Source organism: Marmota marmota, unplaced genomic scaffold, assembly GCF_001458135.2.
Source record: "Marmota marmota marmota unplaced genomic scaffold, marMar, whole genome shotgun sequence".
Classification (NCBI taxonomy): domain Eukaryota; kingdom Metazoa; phylum Chordata; class Mammalia; order Rodentia; family Sciuridae; genus Marmota; species Marmota marmota.
In genome coordinates, this window is record NW_025999942.1 from 4,444,891 (window position 1) to 4,472,747 (window position 27,857).

Genomic DNA, 27,857 nt, shown 5'->3' on the forward strand with positions numbered 1-27,857 from the left:
CAAGAATAAAATTTATTTTATATTTACCTTCACTTGTTCCACTTCCAGTACTTTCCAAATCTTTGTATAGATACAAGTTTCTTTCTGGTATTATTCTGCTTCTGCATGAAGAAATTCCTTTATATTTCTTATATTGCAGGTAATAAATTCTCTTAGTTTTTGCTTGTTTTAAAAAAGTTTCATTTCAGCACTTTAAAAATATTATCCCACTGTCCCAGCTTGCAAATTTTTGAAGAAAAGATTGCTCTAATCCTTATCTTTGTTTCTCTGAGTCCAATATATCTCTCTTCTGGCTGCCTTGAATGTTTTTTAAAATTATCTTCAGTTTTCAGCAGTGTGAAAACTAAATGTGTTGTGATGTGTTTGCGTGTGTGTGTGTGTACGCATATGTATATGTTTGAGGTTAGGGGTATTTATTCTACCTAGTGTGTCTGAGATTCTTGAATACATGGTTTGATGTACTCAATTATTTATGGAAAAATAGTTGGCCATTGATTCTCCAAATATTTTTTTTCTATACCAAGGCGTCACTCCTCTATCCGCTTCCTGTCATCCCTCTCTCTCCTTCTGAGATTCCACTTTCATGTATTAGATCAGTTGAAACTGCCCCATAGTTCTTATATATTCTGTTTTTCTGGGGTTTTTTTCTTCATTTTCACTACTTCTTTTTTATTGTCACTCATTCTGGTAACTTCTAGTGATTTATCATCATATTCACTGATTGTTTTCTCGATTTTGTGGCACCTACTGATGAATTTCTTAAAGGCATTCTTCATCTCTGGTATTATGTTTTTCATTGCTACCATTTCCATTTGATTCTTATTGTTTCCAACTCTGCTGATGTTATATGTTGGTACATAATGTCCACTTTTTCCACATGAGCCTTCAACATAGTTATTTATTTTAAATTCTGTCTGATAGTTCCAACATCTGGATCATATTCAGGTTTGGTTCTGTTGATTGCTTTGTCTCGACAGTATGCTTATGTTTTTGTTTTCTTCTTTGTCTTATAATTTTCTGGTTAAAGGTTGGGTAATTGGGCGTTGAGCATTGATACTAATTTATTTAATAAGCCTAAGAATGGGCATGCCTCATCTTCTGCTAGGACTTTAGTATGGAGGACAATTCAATCTATTCAGGAGTTGAATTTCACTGGTGCTATGGTTACCCTTAGCACAGCACTGGCTTAAAATTTATCTATCATTACCTTGTATTTATGGTGGGATATGGGTTGCCGGATTCTTTTTCAATGCTCTTGTTTCATCAATAGTTTTGGGATATTCCTTAAAGCTAATGCCTCAGAAGAGATCTTTCTTCATGTTATTGACTAATATCCATACTTTTGATACTTGTCTATGGTGCTTATAGTCTAATGATAGAGATATGGAAGCATTCTTTATTTTTCTGGTTCAGTCTCTGTCACAGGCATTTCCTTTGTCCCTGAATATCAAGGACAAAGCTTTCTGAGGGATCCTCTCCAGTTGTAGAAGATATCTCATATAGAGATTTCTAGGAAGTAGATCAATTCCCAGGAAGGACTTTCTGTCCCAGGATCCTTAGGCTTTGTTCTACAGGAGATTAAAATCCAGGCTAGGTACCTTTCCCACAGTGGGCCTACACCATAGGTCTCTTTCCTGCCTTTTCCACAGTCTATCTTCATGATAGACTCCACATATCTCATGAGTACCCAGTGAGGTATGTGGAAAATGGGTGTGAGCTCTCCCCATGGGGCTACTTACAGGGATTTTTAAAGTCTTATGATGGCCTATAGTTGGTCTTTCACAATATGTTCAAATTTCTACCTATTTTGTTGTTTACAATAGATGATCAGATTCTTCATGCTGCCTTTTTCATTATCCATGTATCCATGTCATCTATCTTAATAAATATAGCTCTAGGTAATTTTTCATGGCATATTACATAGAGGTACTATAAAGACATTATTGCACCAGAAAGACATTTTTGCACCTTTAGATTGTTTTTGGATTTCTACAATTATAAACAATGCTTCAGTGAAAACATTCACACAAGTATCTTTATATGTTCATCAGTCAATAACTAACAATGAGTGTTTACTATCGCCTATCAGAAATTCTAAAATATAGATGCTATAGATCCTCACAATAATCCTATAAGTAAAAATTACAATCATTTCTAAAGATGAAGATATATTTTTTGACAAAACTCTTATCATATTATCTATGTGTAATTTTAGCCTTCTTTTTTCTCATCATATTTTCTAGTATAAGCTTACATAACAGAGGAAAGAATGAAATAAGAACAGATGATAGGTTCAAAAGTACACCTTATAAAGTAAGTTTCATACATCAAGGACTGTGTCTGCATGTATTTATCTGGCTACATTAAAAATAGGATGGCACATTACTATATCATGCCTGTTTTTTTGTAACTACTAGTTGAATGTTCTTTATCCAAAACATTTGAGAACATTTCAGACAGATTTCAGAGTTCACTGAACTTGGGAATATCAGCATAGATTTCACCAGTTGAACATCTTTAATCCATTTCATATTCTGGGTTTTTTGGATTAGGGATGCTCAAGCCTGTAGTATGTATAGCTCTTGAAGAACTGTGAAGCTTTTAATCACTATCTTATTGCCACAGTGCCAGCATACTAAGCATTTATTAAATGAATGTTATTAACCATTAGATTTGTAGGCTAAATTTTTAATCTAATCATACTCATTCCTACCTCCTTCTGCTAAAGGAAATATGTACAGTCTGCAACTCTTTAATTTCTAAAGATAATTCATAATATGGATTATCTGTACATCATATATATTTTTAAGTCCAAATAAAGCTTAATTTATATGACAATCCAGAAAAAGATTTCCAAGCAATATCTTTTATTTGGTATGGAATCTTTATATTCTTAGATTTGCTTTTTAGAATAAGAAAGATTAGAGATACACCAACTTTTAAATCTTCATAATTTTAACTGGAATACAATTTAAACAATTAACCTAATTTAAATTAACCTTGCTTTTAAATATGAAAATTGAAGCCATAACCTTAATCTTGGACCAAATATCTAATTTTTCAAATTAACTAGAAGTCTTCCATACTAACTAGAAAAGATAAAATATCTACAGTTAAGTCTTTCAGAAAGCTGTCTTTCTTATAAGCTTTCTTATTTTCTATAACTCACTTCTTCACATTTTTGGTTTTAGTAAGGGGTCCAAAATTACTAACAATTACCACATCATTAAAACTACTAATGGGCTGAGTGAAGCGGCACACCCTGTAATCCCAGTGGCATGGGAGGCTGAGTGAGGTAGGAGGATCGGTAGTTCGAAGCCAACCTCAGCAAAAGCGAGGCACTCAGCAACTCAGTGAGACCCTGTCTAAATAAAAAGTACAAAATAGGGCTGAGGATATGGTTCAGTGGTCGAGTTCAATTCCTGGTACCAAAACAAACAAACAAAAAAAAACTATGAATGGGTTCAATCCTCAGCAACTCCAAAACAAACTTTGAAAGTACTAATGACACAGTATTTTCCAGGACTTTAACACTGAACTGTGCCCCCTCTGCTGACTGTATGGGTATTGCAAAAGCAAAATGTGATTTTACATACATCACTTTACATGTAATATATAGGCATACCTCAAAGACATTTGTGGTTTTGGTTCCCGATTACTGCAATAAAATGAATACTGCAATAAAGCAAATAGCATGAATTTTTCTCCAGTACATGTAAAAGTTATGTTTATACTATACTATAGTATATTAAGGTATACAACAGCATTATGCTTAAAAACACAATGTAAATATTACTTTAAAAATAAGTTATTGCTCGGGTTGAGGATGTGGCTCAATGATAGAGTGCTCATCTAACACGTGTGAGGCCCTGGGTTTGATACTCAGCACCACACATAAATAAAATAAAGGTATTGTGCCTACCTACAAGTAAAAAAAAATTAATAATAATTTATTGCTAAAAATGCTAATAATCATCTCAATTGTTGGAAAAATGGTGCTGTTAGACTTGTTTGAGGTAATGTTACCACAAACCTTCAATTTGTAAAAAACACAATATATGCAAAGAGCAATAAAACAAGGTAGCCTGTAAACATCTCTCTCCATTGTAATTCCAAAAAAATCTAGAACTGGCTTTTTGGAAACTCTGGAAATTTTAGAAAGCAGATTAAATATTTTTGTTTTCAGGTGGAATTCTAAGTAGTTTAATAAATGATTGTTGCATGAAACATTTAGATACTCATTTAAAAATTTTTTAAGCATTCTGATTCTGACTTGAATCGTCTCAGAATTAAAAAAGAGAGAGAGAGAGAGAAGGAGCGCACTACATGGATACAGTCCATACATATGACAGTGTTTGGGGTTTTTTTCAAATGTTCACAAGCACAAGAACTCAGCTGACTTGCCCAAAGCCACACAACCAGTGACTGTCAAAGCCAGAGGCAAACTCATAAGACATAGCTCCGATTTTAAAATTTTTCATAACATGAAATGCCATCTCACCCCATCAAATATCAGCTAACTTAACTGATTCACAGAGGCACACCCATTCTTATTTGTGTCTTATTCCCCAAACACAATTCAAATCTATTTTCTGGATGTCAAATTTAGATAACTCATGAAAAAATAAAATAAAACCCCCTAGGTTCTATAAAGCCAAACTGCTTTTCCCTTACAGTTAATGTGCATGTACTCTGTATTTCAAAAAATGAAGAAATTACTCTAGAAATCAAAGAATTCGAAATGCTATAAAGGTTAAAAAGAAATGAACCAGAGCTTTAAATGGGGACAGAGAGTCTGCCTAAAAGCATTTCTCTATCAAGGAATCAAGTTTTTGGTAAGTGCTTAAATCCAAATTATTCTAAAATGCCAAAATAAAAGTAAGTACATTTTGCTTACACCTAAAATTTTTAAAACTTATTGATATTCTATTATTAAGAAATATATTGTTATCACCATGTAATTTCCTGAGCATGAAAGATCATCAGCTGCTAGATAGTTAAAATAATTACTTTTTTCTAATATATACATAATTACCAAAAGACTGGTTGCTTAATAAATAAGATATTATGTTTTATGTATGGAACAATTCTTCTATATTAACTAAGAAATGGCTATAAGGGCAACAAAGAACAACATATTCAGTAATACTCTGGTTATTTGTAATTCAGTACATGTTTGAATTAAATTGTTAGCTAGGTCATTTTAAGTTTTAAAACTTTGCTTTCTTAGTTTTTGTTTTACAAATTTTGATTTACCTATACATTTTGTTGCCTTAAAAGAAATAAAGTACTTGCTGGCTATGTGAACTTGACCACATAGTAACTTTAGTCTTCTCATTTGGAACATGGGGTAAAAACTATCTTAGGGAGGTAAGAGAATAAGAATGAAAGGGCTGGCAATATAACTCAGTAGAGTGCCAGCCTCGCCTTCACAAGGCCTTGGATTCAATCCCCAGCACCACAAAATAAATAAATAAATAAATAAACAAATAAATAAATAAATAAGGCAAATACAAAGTGTGGCATATCACATGCATTCATTAAATGGTAACCATCATTATTAATAAGATGCTACACAGTAGCAGTAAGGATTAAGAAGACAAGAATACTTGGGATCTGTTAAGTATACCAGAAATTTCCATTGTATTCACCCATAAATGATGCATTGAAGCAGTCTCATGACACTGTAGTACCCAGAAGTGATGCCCATTTTTTCCATCAACCCCAGTCATCTTCTAACTTGAGTACCTTCAGTATTTGTGGACCTCTAGTATTTGTGGATCTCTAGTAAAGAACAATGTGCACTACTGTCACAAGGTAGAAACAAGAATAAAATAACTGAAAGAATAAAATCCAATTCCTTTATTTTTTAAGAATTTTAGTTACTTTTATTTTCTTTTATTTTTTAAAAATACTGTTAGTTGTAGATGGACACAAAACTTTATTTTATTTATTTATTTTTTATGTGGTGTGGAGGATGGAATCCAGTGCCTCACATGTGCTAGGCAAGAGCTCTACTACTGAGCCATAACCCCAGCCCAAATTTCACTTTCTTATTACACAATCATTAGAAATTATAGGTACTTTTATTGACCTATTGACAAAATTCGCACTTGATCATGACAATTTAACAGTTATTTCCTGAATATGGTGTCCTTTCAGACTTCAGAAATATCACTGAGTCTGAAAAATAAACCACAGAAAGGAAAACAATGGACAATGTTTCTGGGGCTGCCAAATTCTACAAAAATATTATAAATGCACGTACATATATGTAAGGACACTTAGGAGCACATGCATGAGAATATGTACTTACATATAAAACTTTAAAATTTAAAATCAAAATTATAATTCTAAATAGATTTCTGTAGGTTTTCTTATTCAATTTCAGTACAATATAATGAATTAGAGTAAATTCAAAGTTTATGTTTAAAACAGAAAAGTGAAACCAAATCCATGCAAAAGATGCAAACTATTCCATGTTCAGTTGGCAGTCAAACATGAGTTGGATATCAAAGTACACAAAATACCACTACATATTTCATGGAAAATCTAGAAAAATTGCAAGTCTCTTCATTTTGCTTACCTAATAAATCAAGATGCCCACTGATTTCAAGATATTCTCACTTTGGTTTATAATTCCCCATGTTAAAAGTCTATTAATATAATGACTTATATCTACATGTTATATCAAATTCAAACTTACTATTGTTAAGTTATCTAAATTAAATCCCCAAAATTATTTTCGTTACAATTTGAGAGCACCCCCAAATCATGTTCTCATTTATTACAAATGCAAAAATCTTAAATTCTAATAACATTATTCTCTATTACAGAAAATTCTGGTTTAAAACAAAATAGAAAAACCTCACCATCCCCAAACATAACCTCAATTCTATTTTTATCATTGAAGGCATTTTTAAATAGAAGAATAACATCTAATCAGATCTGGCTGGTAAACTGGTAAATTCAGTGTAAGAATTTTCTTTTAAAATAATTAACAGTTTAGTATCTCCATTTCTAAAACTGAGAATGGGAAAAAAGAAACAGAAAGAAGTAGAGGAAGAAAACAGAACAAGGGCAAAACCTCTGTTGAGAGAATGAGATGCAAAGAAATAATAACAAAAAAAGACAAAAGAGAAATACAAGTCAAAGTATAAGGAGCTAGTACAAAAGTTCTAGAGAATTTCTGTTTTAAAAATGAAACAAAATGGGGTATAGAGAGTAAAGGAAAAAAAAAAATGACCAGAAAGTTATTTTCAAACTTCTTGACAAAACTAGACTTACATAGCTTAAACAGCAAGATACATTTCATCAGAGTTCCATTTACTGTTTCCATTTGACTCTCCAAGATAATCAGGAACTTAAATTTTATAAGAACTAAGTTCTTCCTAATTGCCTGAGTCTTTCAAAGTGAAAGTAGAAATAAATCCCTAAAAAGGGGATATAATTATGTGAGTCTTTTAATTTATGTGTGCGCAAATCATTTTTGGCTTATTGAAATAATTTCTGCTGTTTTTTTTAATGCCAACATAATAAAGTAAGTAAAAATTACCCTTCAGAGTAAACTGAAGCCATACAAACTATACTTACACAGCCAATGAAGATGAAACTCCATTTTCGACAACTCTAAAAGAATTTTTCTGAAATTCTCTTTTTCTCTCTCTCACACACACACACACACACACACACACTTGTCCTGCTTCCATAGATTCCATATCTGGGGATTCAAACAACTAACAATCAAAAAAATATTTTTCAAAAAAATTAAATCTGTACTGAATATATACGGACTTTTTTTTTTCCCCTTGTTAAATGAGCTTCATGCAAATACTAAGCCATTTTACACAAAGGAATTGTATAAAATGAGTGCCTCAGTAAAAGTTAAATAAATTTTATAAAGGGATTTAGTATCTATGCAGGTCCCTCAACCAGCTCCCACCCCTAAAAGGATTCTGAGGGACAACTGTCATGAGGAATCTTTAAGTATACATGATTATATTCTTTTTTAAAAAATTTATATGACAGCAGAATTCATTACAATTTTTATTACATATTATAGAGCACAATTTTTCATATCTCTGGTTGTATACATAGTATAGTCACACCAAATCGTGTCTTCATACATGTACTTTGGATAATAATGACCATCACATTCCACCATCATTAATTACCCCATGCCCCCTCCCTACCACTCCAACCCCTCTGCCCTATCTAGAGTTCGTCTATTCCTCCCATGCTCCTCTCCCTATTCCACTATGAATTAGACTCCTTATATCAAAGAAAACATTCAGCATTTGTTTTTTTAGGGATTCGCAAACTTCACTCAGCATTATCTTCTCTAACCCAGATTGTTTCTTTTGCTGAGAAGAAACCTTTTAGTTTGAGTCCATCCCATTTACTGATTCTTGATTTTAATTCTTATGCCACAGGAGTCTTATTAAGGAAGTTGGGGCCTAATCCCACATGATGAAAATTAGGGCCTACTTTTTCTTCTATTAGACACAGGGTCTCTGGTTGTATTCCTAGGTCCTTGATCCATTTTTAATTGAGTTTTGTGCATGGTGAGAGATAGGGGTTTCATTTCATTTTGTTGTATAAGAATTTTCAGTTTTCTCAGCACCATTTGTTGAAGAGGCTATCTTTTCTCCAATGCATGTTCTTGGCACCTTTGTCTAATATAAAATAATTGTAGTTTTGTGGGTTAGTCTCTGTGTCCTCTATTCTGTACCATTAGTTTACCAGTCTGTTTTGGTGCCAATACTCTGCTGGTTATTTATTGCTCTGTAGTATAGTTTAAGGTCTGGTACAGTGATGCCACCTGCTTCACTCTTCCTGCTAAGGATTGCTTTAGCTATTCTGGGTCTCTTATTTTTCCAGATGAATTTCATGACAGCTTTTTCTATTTCTAAGAGGAATGCCATTGAGATTTTGATCAGAATTGCATTAAATCTGTATAATGCTTTTGGTAGTATGGTCATCTTGATAATATTAATTCTGCCCCTCCAAAAGCAAGGTAGATCTTTCCATCTTCTAAGGTCTTCTTTGATTTCTTTCTTGAGGGTTCTGTAGTTTTCATTATATAGATCTTTCACCTCTTTTGTTAAGTTGATTCCTAAGTATTTTATTGTATTTTTTTTTTTGAGGCTATTGAGAATGGAGTAGTTTTCCTCATTTCGCTTTCTGAGGATTTGTCGCTGATACATAGAAATGCCTTTCATTTATGGGTGTTGATTTTATATCCTGCTACTTTGCTGAATTAGTTTACTTGTTCTAGAAGTTTTCTGGTGGAGCTTTTTGGGTCTTCTAGGTATAGAATCATCATCGGCAAATAGTGCCAATTTGAATTCTTCTTTTCCTATGTGTATCCCTTTAATTTCTTTCGTCTAATTGCTCTGGCCAGTGTTTCAAGCACAATGTTAAATAGAAGTGGTGAAAGAGGACATCCCTGTCTTGTTCCAGTTTTTAGAGGGAATTCCTTCAATTTTTCTCCATTTAGAATGATGTTGGTCTGGGGCTTAGCATAGATAGCCTTTATGATGTTGACATATGTTCCTGTTATCCCTAGTTTTTCTAGAGTTTTGAACATAAAGGGTTGCTATATTTTATCAAATGCTTTTTCTGCATCTGTTCAGATGATCATCTGATTCTTATCTTTAAGTCTATTGATGTTATGAATATATTTCTTGAATTTCCATATGTTGAACCAACCTTACATCCCTGGGATGAATCTCACTTGTTCATGGTGCACGATATTTTTGGTATGTTTTTGTATTCACTTTGCCAGAATCTTATTGAGAATTTTTGCGTCTATGTTCATTAGAGATATTGGTCTGAAGTTTTCTTTTTTTGATGTGTCTTTGCCTGGTTTTGGAATCAGAATGATGTTGGCCATAGAATGAGTTTGGAAGTGCTACCTCTTTTTCTATTTCCTGAAATAAACTGGCGAGTATTGGGATTAGTTCTTCTTTAAAGGTCTTGTCGAACTAGGCTGTGTATCCATCTGGTCCTGGACTTTTCTTGGTTGGTAGAATTTTGATGGCATTTGCTATTTCGTCACTTGAAACAGATCTGTTTAAATTGTGTATATCATCCCGATTCAATTTGGGCAAATTATATGACTCTAGAAATTTGTCGATGCCTTCCATATTTTCTATTTTATTGGAGTACAGGTTTTCTTTTTTTTTTAATATTTATTTTTTTAGTTTTCGGTGGACACAACATCTTTATTTTTTTTATTTTTATGTGATGCTGAAAATTGAACCCAGCGCCCCGTGCATGCCAGGTGAGCGCGCTACCACTTGAGCCACATCCCCAGCCCTGGAGTACAGGTTTTTCAAAATAATTTCTAATTATCTTCTGTATTTCTGTAGTGTCCATTGTGATATGCCTTTTTCATCGTGTATGTTAGTGATTTGAGTTTTCTCTCTCCTTCTCTTTGTTAGCATGGCTAAGGGTCTGTCAATTTATTTATTTTTTCAAAGAACCAACTTTTATAATTATATTCTTAAAGTCAGAAGTTAACCATTGCTTACCCAGTGACCACTAAGCCTTCTTTTATAGGTTAACAACACTAAAATAAATTGCATATTCCACTGTAAATAGATACAATTTTATTCATGCTTTCAATTCATAAATTTTTACTAAAGATATTTGAAGTGTCATTAAGCACACAAACATTACTATATACCAAACAAACAAATATTTAAAAATAAAACTTCAACACTGGCAATGGCAATTTATGAAGTTGTCATCTTCTCTAGAATAGATCTTTGAAGACACAAACTGTGTAATGTACAGCGCCTAGCACACAACAGGTGCTCAAATAGATTGTTTAATTGATCAAATGAAAGAAAGACAATTTCACATTATAATAACAAAAAATTAAAAAGCCTTCTCACTTTAACTCAGTAATTTCACCTATTTTTAAAGAAGGAACCTAGAATGCATACTTGAATAAACAAAGATATATGAAGTTACATTTTTAATGTGAAAAACTGAAAATAATCTAAACATCAAAAGTTAAGGAAATATAAGTAAATTATGGTTCTATTTAACATGAGAGTGATTCATGGTCACAAAAAAAATTCATGAAAAGATTTTAATGAAACAGGAATAAGATCATGATAAAATGTTAAGAAAAATTGCTTGCTCTCAACTGTTTACAATATTCTTTAAAAAGATTGGAATTGAATACTACAATTAAATGTGGGGTTTCTTGCTATACTTGCTAATACTGGTATGTTCATTTAAAAACAAATAGTCCTTTCTGTTGGTTTTTTAAAATAATTATTATTACTATAAATTTACATGGAGAGTTCTACACAGATAAAAATCTTATTCTTTTTATAAAAAGTTAGACAATAAATGATCAGGAGATTTCTACTCAGCTCTGGGTTGACTCCCAGATAAGAAGGACAAATCACAAACTTTATAATAATTACTTTTTAAATTTTTATTATTACTTTCTGGAACCATGGATTGAACCCAGGGGTGCTTAACCACTGAACTACATCCCCAGCCCTTTTTATTTTTTATTTTGAGACAGGGTCTCACTAAGTTGTTGCTGCTGGCTTTGAACTTATGACTGTCTTGCCTCATCCTCCCAAAACAATGGGATTATGGGCATGTGCCACCACACCCAGCACTTAGAATAATTACTTTTTAGATAAGCAACAATGAAGTGAAAGTGAATCTGAAGCAAATAAAACATATTTTTGGATTTTTTTCCCCTGTCTTCACATTTGACTTGCTGATTTTTTTCCATTATTGTATCATGGACATTTATTCACAACTTAAAAAACACCTTTTTTTTGGTACCAGGGACTGAACCAAGGGCACTTAACCACCGAGCCACATCCCCAGACTTTTTTTTTTTTTTTTGTCATTATATGAATCTTTTTTATTAATTTATTTTTATTTTTTATTTATATATGATAGTGGAATGCATTATAATTCTTATTACACATATAGAGCACCATTTTTCATATCTCTGGTTATATACAAAGTATATTCACACCAATTCGTGTCTTCATACATGTACTTTGGATAATAATGACCATCACATTCCACCATCATTAATTACCCCATCCTCCATTCCCCTCCAACCCCTCTGCCCTATCTAGAGTTCGTCTATTCCTCCCATATTTTTTACTTTGAGACAGGGTCTCACTAAGTTGCTTACAGCATTGCTAAGTTGCTCAACCTGGCTTTGAACCCTTGATCCTCCTGCCTCAGGCTCCAGAGCCCCTAGGATTATGGAAATACACTACCCACAGCCAGATTAAAAACACTCCTATTATTAGAATCTTCTTCTCTAAATAAAAAAGCCTTAATATAAGATCTTTTAATCTATTAGATAATTTAGAAGGCCAAATCATATCAGCTTGGAACTTCCTGTCAACCTATTACTCTATGTCATTGTGAAAGGACTTAGTTTGAATGGATACAGATATTCACTTTTAGATTGCTTAACTGAGTATGCATATACACAATTATAGTAATTTTAAAATCAGTAATTATCTTTCCATTAAGACATTCAACTGTATAGAGTGCAGGGCCACACAGTACCATAACATACATGTAGATCAACATCATAATTGATGGAAAGCTTATATATTATCAATTTTCTAACAAAGCAGTTGTAAATCAAATAATGAAACCACTAAAGAGAGATGAAATTTGAGAGTAAACAAAAAGCTATCAATTTACTGTTTCTCACCAATCTGTTTCCTGTCCCAAGAAGGGATATAAAGATCACTTAAAACTACTACAGCTGGGCACAGGGCATGCCTGTAATCCCACTGGCTCAGGAGGCTGAAGCAGGAGGATCCCAAGTTCAAACCAGCCTCAGCAAAAGCGAGGCACTAAGCGACTCAGTGAGACTCTGTCTCTAAATTAAATAGAAAATAGAGCTGGGGATATGGCTCAATGGTCAAGTGCTCCAGAGTTCAATCCCCAATACCAAACAAACAAACAACAACAACAACAAACTACTACAAAGCACTACAGAATCAGCTTGTCAAACTTTTATCTAAAGTTTGTGTGAACATAGGCGGTACGAGCTAAGAGGGACTAGAACTGGTGTCTACAGGGAGAGGACTGGAACTCAAATTCTAATTCTAATACTCCACATGTATGTAGCCTTGGGCAAGTCACTAAACTTTTCTATGCCTAAACTGCTTAATCTGTAAAAGAAGGGTAATAGAAATACCTATTCCTCATAAAGCTGTTATAGGAATTAAATGGCATATAATCTCAACCATCTCTATAGCATTATTAAAGAAAAGCAAATCCAATAACAATCTTTATTCTCATTATTTAGAAGAGTACAAAAGGGGCTGGAGATGTGGCTCAAGCGGTAGCGCGCTCGCCTGGCATGCGTGCGACCCGGGTTCAATCCTCAGCACCACATACAAACAAAGATGTGTCCACCGAAAACTAAAAAATAAATATTAAAAAAATTCTCTCTCTCTCTAGAAGAGTACAAAAGGTGATTGTAGCAAGTAAAAATCAAAGGGAAAAAAAGTCTCTCCTCCACCAATAAACTAATTTCTTCTTCATAGCCAATAGTTTTTTTGTTTTGTTTTTGGTACCGAGGATTGAACTTGGGGTCACTAGGCCACTGAGCCACATCCCCAGCCCTATTTTGCATTTTACTTAGAGACAGGGTCTCACTCAGTGGCTTAGCACCTCACTTTGGCTGAGGCTGGCTTTGAACACGGGGTTCTCCTACCTTAGCCTCCTAAGCACTGAGATTACAGGCAATTATAGGCGTGCACCACCATGCCTGACTCTATTGTTTTTTTAATCTTCCCAAGGTTATTGAAAGATAAAAGCAATACCTATTTCTTTTTAAATTTTTTAGTAGTAAATGGACACAACATATCTATTTATCTATCTATCTATCTATGATGCTGAGGATCGAACCCAGTGCCTCACACATGCTGGATAAGTGCTCTGCCTCTGATCTATAGCCCCAGCCCAAAAGCAATATCTCCTTAAATATAAAATAATGAAAGATAAGTGAAGTAGGACTTCTGTCCAAATTTCTAGATTACTAATGTCTGCCAGACAATCATGGTGGGATAGTGTAACCAGGAAAAACATATACTAAGTAGTTACTCTATGGCAGCATACCATAATCAATTTTCTGAAAAGATTATTATATTTTTGTGGCTCAACTTACTGATTTCTCATTTAGACTACAAGTCGCAGCAAGCAATAAGGCACCTGCCTCCCTTCCATGAAAACGTTCTGACAACGTACCAATGATGTCATCAATGATGTCAACAAGTTATATTGTTACTATTACACTATATTATCAATGGCTCCTCTTCTTTTACTCATTCCTTTAGTCCGTAAGACCCAAGGATTAAGTTGCTTTACCACTATTCTTCTATAGTGCTCACAAGGATCTAACTACTACCCCAGCACAAAAGACTACAGATATGACCCCTGAGTTTTAGACTCCTACAAAGATGATGCAATAAACTAACCTGAAACTCAATATGCTGAAAACTAAACCTATCATCTTTGGTGGCTTTACATTCCCTATAAAGTCCAAGCTTTTCTTGTCTGCCTTCATTCTTGCCTGTCATTCAGATTAATTTTTCTCAATGTCTAATAAAATAAAATTAGCACCTGATATTTATTGAACGCCTATTAAATGCCAGGCACAGTTTTTACAATTAACGCACTAATCTTCACAGTAATTTCACATGGAAGGCAAGTATTATCTCTATTTCACACTGAAGAAAATATCTTGCCTAAGCTAATAAATGGTAGAGTCAGTTTAAAACATAACATATTGTGCTCTTGCCATGAAATTTCCTACTGAAAGCTACATACATTCATTATTACCATGGAGACAGAAAGTGAACATGACAAACAAGTCCACATTCACATGGAACTTGGAGTCTAGTAAGTGAGCAGAAGAAACAAAACAAAGAAAAAGCTTCTTATATAGACTATTAAAAAGGGCCAGGAAGAAAATAAACAAGATTTTATTATAGAAAATAAGACAGGTAGACTCACTAAAAATGATGTTGAAAGGTGACTTCCTTGAAAAATGATTTATAAGGTAAGACCTAAAAGATCAGAAGGCACCAATTCTATAAAGAGGAAAATATACCCAGAAGGCTTTGCTTTGGGTTGTAAAAAAGCATAAAGACAGTATAATTGGCTGAATTTGTGTTTCCTCAAAATTCATGTATTGATGCCCTAATGACCAATGTGACTGTATTTGGATTATATCATATGGATGGGACCCTAATCCAATAGGACTGAAGTTTTTACAAAGAGACACCAGAGCCCCTGTCCATATGTCTATCTGTCTCTCTGCCCCCAACACACAAAGAGAAAAGGCCATATGAGGATGCAGTGAGAAGGAATCTGTTCACAAGCCAGGAAAACATGCCTCAGTAGAAGACAATCTTGCTAGCACCTGCTAGCCACCACAACTGTGAGGGAAAACAAATTTCTATTGTTTAGGCCACCGAATAAATTGGAAAACCCCAAGTTTTTTGTTTGTTTGTTTAAGTTGTAGATAGACACAATACCTTTATTTATTTATTTTTATGTGGTGCTAAGGATCAAACCCAGTGCCTCATACATACTAGGCAAGCACTCTTCCCCTGAGCCACAATCACAGCCCAACCTATGTGTTTTGTAGGAACTGATAAAAACCAGTATGCTGAAATGTAAAGAGCAATGGAGATAATAATACGTCAAAGACTCTCAAGCCCACAAATGATAGATGAACCTGAAATAAAATAATAAAAAAATAGTTCCTGGTAGGAAGGTTTGAGCTCATGGATAAATGGACTTGAAAATATTTGGTGTGAGTTTTTTTCCCAGTGACTGAAAGTCATTAACACAGTTACAGAGGCCACTATAGTCCACCATGGAATGTACGAACAGTTCCACACAACAAATAACTGTTAATAAAATGTTAACTGTGCCCTACTGAATGAAAAACAATGGCTAATACATATGCTATTTATTCAGGAAACTACAGAAAACTAAGATTTGGCCCTTTTTAGTGGTCTTTTTTTAACTTCATTTTTATTTTTTAGCTGTAGTTGGTGCAATACTTTTATTTATTTTTAGGTGGGGCTGAGGATTAAACCCAGGATCTCGCACATGCTAGCTGAGTGCTCTACGGCAGAGCCACAGCCTCAGTCCTTTTTAGTGGTTCTTATACAACCAAAGATGGTTCTGACCTAATCCTGGTAATTAAATATGTATTAATGCCTATGTGCAAGAAATGATGTTGGATATGGAGCATATGCAAATGAATCAGACACTAATCCTAGGCCTAAGAGTCAGAGTGAAGAGATATGATACCACATTTCTTTCTTTCTTTCTTTCTTTCTTTTTTTTTTTTGGGGGGGGTGAGGGAGTACCAGGGATTGAACTCAGGGCACTTGACCACTAAGCCACATCCCAGCTCTATTTTGTATTTTATTGAGAAACAGGTTTTCACTAAGTTGCTCAGCACCTCACCATTGCTAAGGCTGGCTTTGAACTCGCAATCTACCTACCTCAGCCCCCTGAGATGTTGGAATTATAGGGGTGTGCCACTGTGCCCAGCATGATACTATATTTCATCAAATTAAAGTACTATCCATTTTAAAGGCATCATTTTATATACCACTAAGATGGAATAACACCAAGTAGACTATGACATCAATTTTAAGATATAATTAAACCTTAAAATATGGAGGGGGAAAATATATATATGTGTGTATTGATACTGGGGATTGAAGCCAGGGTGCTCTGAAACTGACCTACATCCCCAGCTCTTTATATTTCTTATTTTGAAACAGGGTCCAAGTTGCTGAGGCTGTCCTCAAACTTGTGATCCTCTTGCCTCAGCCTCCCGTGTTGTTGGGATTACAGGCATATGCCACTATGAGTGGCTTAAAATATACATCTTAAATAAATGAAAAAGAATATGAAAATAAATAGCTAAAATGGAAAGAGTTGGAGAAGTCACACAGGAGCTCACAGAAAGGATAAAATATATCCAGGTCTGATAACCAGGGAGCACTTCATGTAGTAGGGCATATTTAAGTCCACTTTTGAAAAAGATGGAAAGACAGAGATTGAAGGAAGGAATATTTTCAGAATGAGGGAAATGCCAGCAGTAAGGATTAGAAGTAATAAAATGAGAGATTGCTACAGAGAAATATTTATAGAGATACACTGTTAAAAGCCAGAATGACCAGGATTAGGGGAACCTTGAATGTAGGTAGGCTAAAGAGGCTGAAATTGGCACAAAGGTTGGAGGAATCACTGTCAAACACATTTTTTCAACCTAATACATTTTAGGGCAATAATATACATAAAAAAAAATTGATTCAGGTTATATTTTAGGAAAGATAATTCAGTAGAATTGTACAAAAATAAATGAGAATTAGAATAAAGACCAAGAATTTGCATAAGAAACTGACCCTCCAAATAAGAAGTTAAACATATCTACATTTGATTAGTTACACTGGGAAAAAGATATGGTGGAACTATTTTAACAAACAGAAAAAAATAAAGGAATGAAAAAGTTTATGCTCAAACAAGAACAAGTGCATTCTTGTTATGTTGGTGAGTCACTCAGGTGATGTCCAACAGGGATCCAAGATGGTAAAGAATGAAGAAGTTGAAGTGTAGAAAGAGACCATCATCCAAAAAGAGGTAAACGCATAATTTAGATGAAACTCCAAAAAGGAGGCAAAAGAAGGTACTACAAGTAAATATTTTTGAGGTGAGCATGCATTTAAAGCACTTAATTGCCTTATTACAAGTAGTTGTTTTCATATCTTACAATAATCTTACATTGACTCTTTATTGCTAATTTGAACACTATAAATCTGCAACGCAAACATGCACAGAATTATAAAAAGCAATACAAAAAACAAGGCATTTCATTAATTTTCAACCTCCCACTTATGTGTACGCATTTATAAGCTTAGTAAAAATAATAATCCACATGTATGAAAGCAGCTGAAAATAATAAAGGTATTGATGTAATTATAGAGAATTAATATTTCATTTCCTAAGCAGTTTTAGCATGAACATTCAGTTATTCAGGTTGATCTAAGAATAATTGTAGTTATATTATCAAACTATCTAAAAAAATTTGTTTTGAAAACAGCATATTTAAAAATCAGCATTTTTAAATTAGGCAATTTTTCAAGTATTTTTAAAGCATAAAGGCAATGCCATCCTGTACACACAAAAGTGAGGTCTCAAGTCACACACAGAATAAGAAAAAAAATCTATAAGTCTATGATGTTAAAACTTAATTGCACTGCAAACACACCAAGGGGCTTCAATTAAATTCTATTCATTTTGACTAAAATATTTTTTGACAAACTGTCCTCAAGAGTGATAGAGTGAGGGTTGAAGGAAAGGAAAGAAAAAAGGTAGAAAAGAAAAAATGGAAGGAAGAAAAGGGAAGGAGAAGCAACTCAGTAGAGCTAGCTAACAGTCTATAGGTGGTGAATACCATCCTGGTGCCCCAAAACAGATTCACTAAGCAAAGACAAGGAAGGAAATGGGTTTGTAATGGAAGCTACCATGACAGAGACTGTTGAATATCATATGGCCTGTCTAACTGTGCATATATTTTTTCAAAATATATGAATGCCAAAGGAATCTGATAAGGAACAAGCAGACTACCTGTTAGCCAAAGTAAACAGCACAAAATCCGTATTCTGTACAAATGCTTGTATGAACTGAGAAGACAGATATTGAAGTATCATGTTAACAGCTTGTCAAAACATTTCTTGTGTTACTACTATATGACTGATTTTGCATTAGCAGATTCTCTCAAAGGAAAAAAAAATCAAGTAATATTTTTAAATTACATACTGCACAATAACACTACAATTAAATTTAAACAGAGCAAGAAAATTTTTTTAAATATGTGAAATACCTCAGTCTGACCTTCATGGGCACTGGTCTCATGAGTAACTCGAATAGCCTGTAATAAGAATACAAGGTATTTATAGAAACAAATGACTGTATCCACTTTTTAAAATGAAAACAATAACAAAGCTAAAGGTTAACACTGAAAGTCTTTTAAAGAAACAATAAATTGGAGGAAATTTAAGAATAGCTTATTACTAGATATTTCAGAATGATAACTGAGCAAAGAAATGAACTGCTGAACTTTTTACCCACAGATCTCTGAAGACTTAGAAAACAGAATGTATGATTATGTATAATTTCCTTGGTGTAAGCAGGGGTCATTGAACTTATTTGTTGGAACACCTAACACTTTATTCACTTGAGAGAGAATAAAGTGAGCATCTCAGAGAGAAACTGAAGAAGCTTATCTATTTCTCCAAGTTCCATGCAGCTCTGGCTGTATATGCTTAAACGTGCATTTTTCAGTTGACAATTTAGAAATGTGGAGTAAAAAGCATGCATTTATCAGAAGCTAGAGAATTTGGTTCCCTGACCTTTAAAAAACAAAAAATGCTCTTGTAATACCTATGATCAGCAAAGATGCAGAGATGCAATAGTAAACTGTAAGTGAAAGTACAATCTCTATGAATGGCAATTTGGCAACAAGTATCAAAGCCTTAAAAATATGCAAACTAGGGCGGGGGATGTGGCTCAAGTGGTAGCACGCTTGCCTGGCATGCGTGCGGCCCGGGTTCGATCCTCAGCACCACATACAAACAAAGAAGTTGTGTCCGCCGAAAACTAAAAAATAAATATTAAAAATTCTCTGACTCTCTCTCTTTAAAAAAAAAAAATATGCAAACTATATGCTCCAGCAATTTTTCTTGCAGGAATTTATATATTTACATAAGTGTACATTATAATATATAATTAAGGATGTTTGCAAAGATTTAGTTATAATGATGTACCTTACAATATTTTTTTAGATAGTGAAAAAGAGGGGGAAAACTATTAAATTTCTAAGAATATTTAACTGGTTTAAAAAAAAGCTATATAATGGAAAGATATGCACAATTAAATGGTAATGCCAATTACATATTTACTGGTATGTAATATATTTTTAATAAGTTAAAAAAGCAAGTTACAAAAAAGTATCACAGTGTGATCAATTTTTTTTTACATATTTATTTTTTAGTTGTAGTTGGACACAATACCCCTATTTCATTCATTTATTTTTATGTGGTGCTGAGGATCAAACCCAGGGCCTCACGTGTGCTAGGTGAGCACTCTACCACGTAGCCACAACCAGCCCTCAAATTTTTAAAAAAAATATTGTATATATACATATATGCTCCCTATAAAAATTACTAATGCTACCTATCATTGGAGGGATTACTGATAACTTTCATGTTGTTCATTTATTTTTATTTTTTATTTTTGGTCCTGGGGACTGACTCCTAGAACCAACTTGTTCATTTGCTACAGCCTTCATTGATAAAATAAAAGAATGACAAGAACTGATATTTCTTCTAACACTATTATAATGCTATCTATGAAATGATACAGTTATTTAAACTAGATTATATGGCCTGGCTATTCTAAAACAAAACATGGAACCTGTTTTTTCCTTTCATGTTTAGCCTTCTTCCAAATTCTCAGTGAAAGACACATAGGATATTGCCAAGCATGTATTTATGATAAATATGGAAAGGTAAGGAATATTCAATCTTAAAATGCTTTATTAATTTGCAAACTCAATTTGTTTATTGAATTTTAGACACAGAAGTGGCAATTTATCAATATTTATGGATATTTCAGTTACCTGAAATATACCAAGACTTTTTTTAACTGATATGATAAATTCATACTTTGTCAGCACTGTGGTTTCAAGACAAATCCCCCAACAGAATCTATAATCCCACAAAACTTTGCCCATATATAAGATCAAGACAGAAAGAAGGTACCGACGTCATAGTTCTCGAGGTATCTGGCTCGTTCTTCAGGACTCATTGACACTGACTCCTCCAGGAATTTTTTCAAGGTTGATCCAGATTCTGAGAATATAAAAAAAAGATAAAATTGAAAATGTTTGATATCACAGACACTGGTAAATAAAGATAATAGAAATTTGCTATCATTCAGGGAAAATCCTTTCATTGGTAAGTTAGGAATATAAGAATTTTGGGATAAATGATAGGGCCTAAGTCATATGTTCATTTGCTAAAAGCCTCGATTAATAAAATAAAATAGCAAGGACTAATATTTCTTCTAACACTATAATAAATTCCCATTACAAAAGAGAGAAGGGAAATGTTTTATTCTATAGTTTGAAAAAACAGAATTAGAGCACCCTCTACTGCTCAATGAAATTAATCTATCTTAAGGGAGAAAAACAGCAGTAATGAAAAGTATTTACCAAAGTGCATCTTGTCTTTATTGTTTGCAATAGCATGGATCAGTCCAATTGTTCCACAGGCATTGCTGATTGTTTGCTTCATGAAATATACTGATGATGTAACATCCTGTCCCTGAGATTTTATTTTTTCCTCCTCTTCTGTTCTGAAAACTTCATACTATTTTAAAAAAGATCAATAGTGTACATGTAAGAAAGAACACATTAAAAAGGACTCTATGAAGGAAAAACAGAAATGATGAAACTTATTTTAAAGGAAGAAAAGGGCCAGCACAGTGGTGCACACCTGTAATCCTAGCTACTTAGGAGGCTGAGGCAGGATTGCAAATTCAAAGCCAGTCTCAGCAATTTAACAAGGCCCTAAGCAACTTAGCGAGATCCTGTCTCTAAATAACAAATAAAAAAAGGGGCTGGAGGAGGGGAACAGGCTGGGATGTGACCCCGTGCTGTGGTAAAGCATTCCTAGGTTCAGTCTCTGGAACAAAAAAAAAATTACAGTAAAATAAAATAAAAGGTTTAAAGTAAAAGAATTAATTTATCATCTACCAGACTAACAAAAGATTGAATAACAATATGCAGATAATATCCAGTAATGATAGGACATGAGGGAAAAGGCATTCTCATATGCCATTATTAGAAGACATTTGTACAGCCATGCTTGAGGATTAAGTATACACATTCTCCAACAAGCAATTTCCTTTACAGAAGTTTGGTTTAAGACATAATCTTTCAAATGTACAATTAAGGGTGGCAATGTAGCTCAATACTTGATGCTTGCCTAGCATGTGCAAGGACCTAGGTTGGATCCCTAGTTCTACATAAGAAAAATATATATGTTGTATCACTTTAAGATGTTTTTTGTACAATTATATGTATGTACATATATAATTGTGTGTGTGCTACACAGTTTTAAGAACATAAAGCAGAAAAATTCTAATTCTAGCTTTGGTTAATATATTATAGTATATATAAATAGAATACTATAAAGCATTTTAAGATGAATAAATTATAGATCTACATATTCTGATCAAAAATCTATATATAATTATGATGTTATCAGTCAATATATTAATGTGATTTCCATTTATATTTTTAAAATATTTACTTTATATGTGCATTAAAAAGTCTGAAAGGGGCCAGGAGTGGTAGCACCCGCCTATAATCCCAGTAGCTCAGGAGAATGAGGCAAGAGGATCATGAGTTCAATGCCTGCCGCAGCAACTTAGCAAGGTGAGACCCTGTCTCTAAATAAAAATACAAAATAGGACAGGGGATATGCTCAGTGGTCGAGTGTCCCTGAGTTCAATCCCTGGTAACAACAACAACAAAAAAGTCTGAAAGGTATAAAAAATTTAAGAGGTTATCTTTAGGCCAAAAAAATTACTAAAAGACTTTTCACTTTCTAATTTTTACATTTTTTCTTGTTCACCACCAGCGAAATCATATTCCCTTTTTGATAACCATACTATATGAACAATCATACACTATCCATAATTAACATTCTCAGAGATCTACAATAACTGGTTATAAAAGCAATCTCACATAATGATAAATATCAAAACTGTGGGCTCTACAGCTTATGGTACCTGGGCCCATAACCTGGCTCAGCCATTCTTAGCTATGCGATTTCAGCAAATTACTTAATGTCTCTGAACCTCAATTTCCTGATTGCAAAAAAGGGTTTAAAAATAATAAAAGAGAATGAAAAAATGGGAGAGGAGAAGAAAAAGGCAGAGAATATAAAGATGATTTTATTGTTTTATTTATTGTATTTCTATAATTTTCAGATTTCAATAAGGTAGGAATCAGCAAATTATAAAACAAATGCTAAATCTGCCCACTGCCTGTTTTGTAGCTATTTTCAAGGCAAAGTTTAATAGCTGGAACAGATTCTAAAACTTCCAAAGACAAAATAATTATTATTTGGTCCTTTATAGAAAAATCTTGATGATCCCTGTAATAAAGGACACAAATGGTATCTATAAAAAACAAGAATTTAAAAACTGGTTCTGGGCTGGGGTTGGGGCTCAGCAGTAAAGCACTCTCCTATCACATGCAAGGCCCTGGTTTCGATCATCAGCACCACATAAAAATAAATAAATAAAGGTATTGTGTCCAACTACAACTAAAAAATAAATATTAAAAACTGGTTCTGTGTGGCTGGGATTGTGGCTCAGCGGTAGAGCGCTCACCTAGCACGGGCGGGACCTGGGTTCAATCCTCAGCACCACATAAAAATAAAGGCATTGTGTTGTGTCCATCTACACCTAAATAAATAAATTAAAAATAAATAAATAAAATAAAAACTGGTTCTAAAGACAAATGTATGTATGCTTTAAAAATATGAATTTCATGGGCTGGGGATATGGCTTAGTTAGTAAAGTGCTTGCCTTGCATACACAAGGCCCTGGGTTTAATCCCTAGCACCCCCCCACACACACACACACACTATATATATGTATGTGTGTGTGTGTGTGTGTGTGTGTGTGTGTGTATATATATATATATAATTTCATGAATGTGCTTTTATTTTTTTTAATATTTTTTTAATTGTTGATGGACCTTTATTTTATTTATTTATATGCAGTGCTAAGAATCAAACCCAGTGCCTCACACATGCTAGGCAAGTGCACTACCACTGAGCCACTACCCCAGGCCCGATGAATGCGTTTTTAAATAAAAAATTTAAGCTACATTTTCAGAATAAGTCAACCTTAATTCACTGAAAGGAAATGAACTGACAAGAACTGTGGAAAGGTTCCATATATTAAGGTCTTAATACCAAAATGTTTATACGGTCCTACAGTTTAGTTTGTTGATTAATAATGTTCTTTATTGACAAAACAAAATAAGATCTGATAATTTCTAAATATTTAATGTTTAGAAAAAAATCCTAAAATAATAAAAAAGTACAAAAAAAAAAAAAGAAAAAAGAAAGAAAGAAAGAAGTTATCATAGACCAAAGGAAAAAGAACACATAGGGGAAAGAGGCAAGAGACATAAATACCACGGAGAAATAAAATTATGACTTCTTTATGATTCACTGCCTGGCAAGCATTATTATAAAGAACATATTCAAAGCCTGGGTTGTAGCTCAGTGGTAGCACACTCGTCTCGCATGTGTGAGGCACTGGGCTCGATCCTCAGCACCACTTAAAAATAAATAAATAAATAAATAAATAAATAAATAAATAATATATATATATATATATATATATATATATATAATATATATATATAAACATATTTAAACACCATAACTGACTTTATTTAAAGGGCAAGAAATATACATGACAATTCCCCTGCTATTAGTATGCTTTAGTTATTCCCTACAAAATTTTAAGAAGCATCAAAGCTAGGCACAGTGGCTCAGGCCTGTAATTCTAGCAACTCCAGAGGCTGAGGCAGGAGGATCTCAAGTTTGAGGCCAGCCTCACCAATTTAGTGAGACTCTTAGCAATTAGGCAAGACACTATCTCAAAATAAAAAACAAAAAAGGACTGGGGATGTAGTTCAGTGGTAAAGCACTCTTGGTTCTAATTCCCAGTAACAAAGCAAAAAAAAAAAGAGTGGCAAAAGTGGCAAATGCCCAATGTTCTCTCTGATAAGCTGATGCTGATCCATAATGGGGGAGGGCAAAAGGGAGGAAGTATGGGGGCAGGAAAGAAAAGGAAATGCAATGGATATTACTACCCTAGATACATATATGACTGCATGTAAGGTGCGGTGCTACAATTGTATACAATGTGCTGCAATTGTGTACAATGAATCAAAATGGGTTGATAAGGATAATACAGTTTTTTAATACTGATGACTCAACCAAATGAAGGAAATCAATTCTTGCTTTTAAGAAAAAAATAATTAGTTTATTTATTTATTTTTATGTGTTGCTAAGAATCAAACCCAGTGCCTCACACATGCTAGGCAAGCGCCTGTCACTGATCTACAGCCCCAGCTCCAATTTTTGTTTATTTTTTACCAAAATAGTAGCTAATAAAAATCACCAGTCTGGGGGCTGGGATTGTGGCTCAGTGGTACAGGGCTTACCTATCATGTGTGATACACTGGGTTCAATTCTCAGCACCATATATAAATAAGTAAATAAATGTCCATTGACAACTAAAAAAAAAAAAAAAAAATCACTGGTCTGAGAAATTTCTAATTAGACAAAACTCATTTTGAGCTCATATCACATCAACTAAGGAAGCCTAAGATTCAAGCATCTGATATTTTTTGTAATTTTTTACTGCTCTTTACAATTAGGCCCCTGGGATAGTTATCTGTTGATTTATTTTAGTCATCAGAAAAGAAAGAAATCACATTGGACTAAAAGTAAAAAGTCAAGAGTTTGGTCTAACACTAGATAATTACTAAGAAACTCTTTATTCTAAATTCCTACAGATATTACAAATAATAATATGAACAAATAGCCTTTCTTTTATTAAATAATTTGTTTTGTAAAATGTTTATGCAGAAAAAAATTTATTCAATGTTTATCTTAAACTGAGGCTAATTAGTTTATGGCACAAAGAAAATGATTCAGGAATTTCTAGGATTGAGCAAAGTTTAATTCTTAATTTCTTTGAGATTTGGATCTATCTGTTTCTGAGAAAAAGATTCCTTAAGCATGCACATGCCAAATCATTAACATTTCATTTCTTCCACGTTTTCTCAAATATTTATGTCTTCATATTTTTATAACTACAAAGTTCATTTGATTGTTTCTAAGTTTAAAAATAAATATCAGAAGAATACAAACGCAAAAATTGTTTTAAACTGCACTTTAAAGTTTTAACTCCACTATAGACACACCTACACAGACACATGACATCATTCTAGGAAGACTGCAATATGGAGACTTGAATTTCAATACAAAGATCTAAGAATATCTGTTTATAATCCCCAACATATCCTAAGTCTGCCGATTAAGCTATTTAACCTTAGCAATGCCCTCCCAAATAAAGTTTATTTTGAAAATAAAGAAGAATATGTCATCAATTTCTGCTATCACCTTAAAAAAAAAAAAAGGAAGCCAGGCACATCCTGTAATCCCAGCGGCTCAGGAGGCTGAGGCAGGAGGATTGTGAGTTCAAAGCCAGCCTTAGCAAAAAGCGGGGCACTAAGCAACTCAGTAAGATCCTGTCTCTAAATAAAATACAAAATAGGGCTGTGGATGTGGCTCAGTGATCAATTGCCCCTGAGTTCAATCCCTGGTTCCTCGTACCCCGCCAAAAAAAGCAAAGAAAAAAGAAACAAAGGAGGTTTCTTCTTTAAAATATACTGAAAAAATCATGTATTTTATATATCAAAAACTTGAAGACAACTAAAAAAAATGTACAATGAATCAAAATGCATTCTGCTGTCATACTGTTTTACACAGATTTAAGATTTCTCTAACACTTAAAATTTCTAAAGTACATACATCAAAATGTGATTAAATAATACATCAAAACACAATTGAGCTGGGCACAGTGGCATACACCTGTAATCCCAGCTACTTGAGAGGCTGAGACGGATCATAAATTTGAGGCCAACCTGGGCACTTAACAAGACCCAGTCTCAAAAATAAAAAATAAAAAAGGGCTGGGGATTTAGCTCAGTAGTACAGTGTTTTCCTAACATTCATGAGGCCCTGGAATTGATTTCCAGCACTGGGAAAAAAAAAAAAAAAAGATTCCTTCACTGCCTACATTGACTGTATGCAAGAAGGGCAACACTTAAAGACTTTCATCCCTTTATATATCTTTATATTTATCAGAAACTTAGTATGTTACTTGACAATTACCTTTTCTGTAATAGGGAAGAGAAGTAACACTGCACAGACTGGTCTTGGTACCATGCTAAGGAGTTCAGGATCCATTCCGTAAACATCGACAAACTGCCAGTCAGGATGTAGACCTAATTGTTTGAGAAACTAATAAAAGAAAGGGGTAAAAAAACAAATAAGCATTAAAACGTTAACTGGTAAAAGAAAAACCAGCATAGCATTAACGGGGAAGTGAAATGATCAACAAGTACATACTACATATCAAATACATAAAAGGGAACGTAATACAAATATTAATGATGCCCAATAAGGATGTGGTAAAGCAGCATATATCAAAATACCAAGTATACATCATAAATACATGTAGTCTCTACTTATCAATTATACCATATCAAATGTGAGTGGGGGAAAAAAGCAGTAAATCATTCTTTCCATGAATAGAGTGGGATAAGACAGCAATTTATTTATCACATAACAAACATTTAAAATCATAGAATATGAAACAAACTTCTTTTCAAAATCTATTACTTTGAAATTGAATATAATAAGCCAAATCTTAACCAAATACGTACAAGTTGGCTTGACTGATATGTTAAACTCATTTTCAATCCCTGATTATTTTCCCCCCAATATTGGGAATTGAACTTAAGGGCACTCTACCACTGAATACATCTCCCCCCTTGTTATTTTCTATTTTGAGACAGGGTCTCGCTAATTTGCCGAGGCTGACCTTAAATTTGTGATCCTCCTACTTCAGCCTTTACAAGC

The 27,857-nt window shown here is 33.5% G+C and overlaps 1 protein-coding gene across 2 annotated transcripts in view; it reads right to left on the reverse strand.

Moving 5' to 3' along the window:
• The window catches only part of Uchl3 (ubiquitin C-terminal hydrolase L3), a 58,841-nt gene that overhangs the window by 19,141 nt on the left and 11,843 nt on the right, over positions 1 to 27,857 (reverse strand). For both annotated transcript variants that reach the window (XM_015498728.2, XM_015498727.2), the window contains exons 3-6: positions 27,108 to 27,236; positions 21,326 to 21,482; positions 20,878 to 20,963; positions 18,935 to 18,982 (exon numbers count right to left, since the gene is read on the reverse strand). In XM_015498728.2, the coding sequence (XP_015354214.1) occupies positions 18,935 to 18,982; positions 20,878 to 20,963; positions 21,326 to 21,482; positions 27,108 to 27,236 (420 nt within the window). The remainder of the gene's footprint in view (positions 1 to 18,934; positions 18,983 to 20,877; positions 20,964 to 21,325; positions 21,483 to 27,107; positions 27,237 to 27,857) is intronic.